The following is a 2,278-nucleotide window of genomic DNA, read 5'->3' on the forward strand; positions in this document are numbered from 1 at the left end:
AGGGTGGACGGGCATCACTGGTCCTCACCCATCCCCTAAATCTCTCACATGTGGCTCCAAGTGCCATGCCCCGGCAAACCGCTTCAGCTGGCGGGCTAAACCATGTGAGGGGGTGGTGCTCACATGGCACCACTGGGCGTATGAACCTCCTTGATGCAGGTCACCGTCCAAAATGGAAAGGTTCCAAGAACAACAGCAACGTGTAACCCAGCCATTGGATTATGGCCCCACTGCCTTGTGGGTATCTTCGGGAGGAGAGAAGGCTACGGGAGTAAACCCAGAAACTAAATCCGGAGTGGAGCCCCTAAGGCAGTTGGACGTCAGCCATGACTCCCTTCTGGCAGCTCCTGCAGCCAAGCTGGTGCCAAACGTATTGCTCTGCGCTCCTTTGGACTACACCAGCGAGGCCGAGAGGGGGATTCTGACGAGTGGGCATCCCAGGATCTCCATACACTTTGCCCAGGCCTGCGCCCTGGAGAGGTCACTCCAGTGCCGCTGTCCACAGTGTCTAAAACAACACGGGAGACAGCAGTTACGAGTTATAAGCCAGGACTGATTGGCGTAGGTCCAGGCGCTATGGGTTGTCTCCGACGGTGGGAGGGACCATCACAGCCCCACTGGTCAGCTACCGCCCGCCTCAAGCTGGGCAGCCCCCAGCCAGTAAGGTGCTGACCCGCCACAGTCTGCCTGCTTAAATGGGTGCTTTGAGCTAGGAAAAAGACCGACAAGCAGACTGCAAACCCTGCACCAGGCAAAGACAGAAAAAGAAGACCACCAATCTTGCGATTAGCAAGCTGGAATGTCAGGACAATGTGTCCTGGCCTCTCCAGCGACCTACAACAGGTCAATGACTCAAGAAAAACAGCCATCATCGACCGCGAGCTCACAAGGCTGAACATTGACATTGCTGCGCTGCAGTAAACCAGACTTGCATCAAACGGCAGCCTCAGAGAACAGAACTACACGTTCTTCTGGCAGGGCAAGAAACCCGAGGAACCAAGAGTGCATGGCGTTGGATTCGCAGTGAAGAATTCTCTGTTGTCCACTGTAGAACCACCATCCACTGGTTCCGCCCGCATCTTGTCTCTCCGCCTGTCAACCTTCTCAGGCCCAGCGAACATCCTGAGCATCTACGCTCCCACACTCTGCTCTTCAGCCGAGACCAAGGACCAGTTCTACGAGGAGCTTGACACCACCATCAGAGACATCCCTGCCATGGAACAACTATACCTGCTCGGCGACTTCAATGCCCGAGTGGGTTCCGACCGTGACTCCTGGCCCAGCTGCATCGGTCACTTCGGCATCGGCAAGATGAACGAAAATGGACAGAGGCTTCTTGAGTTATGCTCTTACCACGACCTATGCATAACCAACACATTCTTTGCCACCAAGCCGCATCGCCGAGTGTCCTGGCGGCATCCCAGATCTCGCCACTGGCACCAGCTGGATCTCGTCATCATTCGGAGACCTTCACTGAACTGTGTTCTCACCACACGCAGCTATCACAGTGCTGACTGCGACACTGACCACTCCATGGTCGGCAGTAAAATCCGTCTCCAACCCAAACGGATCCACCAATCTAAGCAGGAAGGTCGTCCCCGCATTAACACCAGCAAGACGGCAATCCCAGACCTGTGCGAGTGCTTCACCAATTCCATTGAGGATGCCCTCAAAAACTGCCCTGGTGGCAACACTGAAGAGAGGTGGAGTCACATCCGTGATTTCATCTACAACTCTGCAATGGACACCTTCGGCAAGAGAGAGAGGCAGAACCCGGATTGGTTCGAAGCCGGCATTGCTGAACTAGAGCCAGCAATTGAGGCCAAGAGAGCTGCCCTCATTAATCACAAGAGGGAGCCTTCTGTGAAGTCACTCGCTGCACTCAGGAAGGCCAGGAACGACGCCCAACGGATCGTTCGGCGCTGCGCAAATGACTACTGGATCAACCTTTGTGAGAGTATCCAGCTCTCTGATGACTGTGGCAATATTCGTGGCATGTATGAAGGCATGAAGAAGGCCTTCAGCCCAAGCATAAACAAGATCGCGCCCCTGAAATCAACTGCCGGCGACATCATAACAGACCGCAGCAAGCAGATGGAGAGATGGGCTGAACACTACCAGGAGCTCTACTCAAGAGAGAACGTGGTCACAGCCGCAGCTGCCGAGAACACCGCCAGCCTCCCTGTCATGGAGGAGCTAGACGCTCCACCCTCCGTAGATGAACTGAGCAAGGCTATCGACTCCCTAGCCTGCGGCAAAGCTCCAGGAAAAGATGGCA

General features: G+C 55.1%; 1 protein-coding gene across 1 annotated transcript in view; it reads left to right on the top strand.

Moving 5' to 3' along the window:
* Window positions 1-576: 576 nt before the first annotated feature.
* The window catches only part of LOC119580585, a 3,135-nt gene continuing 1,433 nt past the window's right edge, over window positions 577-2,278 (top strand). The window contains exons 1-3 of the mRNA XM_037928696.1: window positions 577-665; window positions 714-917; window positions 951-2,278. The exon at window positions 951-2,278 is cut by the window's right edge and continues 1,433 nt beyond it. Coding sequence (XP_037784624.1) covers window positions 577-665; window positions 714-917; window positions 951-2,278 — 1,621 coding nt within the window. The remainder of the gene's footprint in view (window positions 666-713; window positions 918-950) is intronic.

The sequence above is a fragment of the Penaeus monodon genome, chromosome 14 (genome assembly GCF_015228065.2).
Source record: "Penaeus monodon isolate SGIC_2016 chromosome 14, NSTDA_Pmon_1, whole genome shotgun sequence".
Classification (NCBI taxonomy): Eukaryota; Metazoa; Arthropoda; class Malacostraca; order Decapoda; family Penaeidae; genus Penaeus; species Penaeus monodon.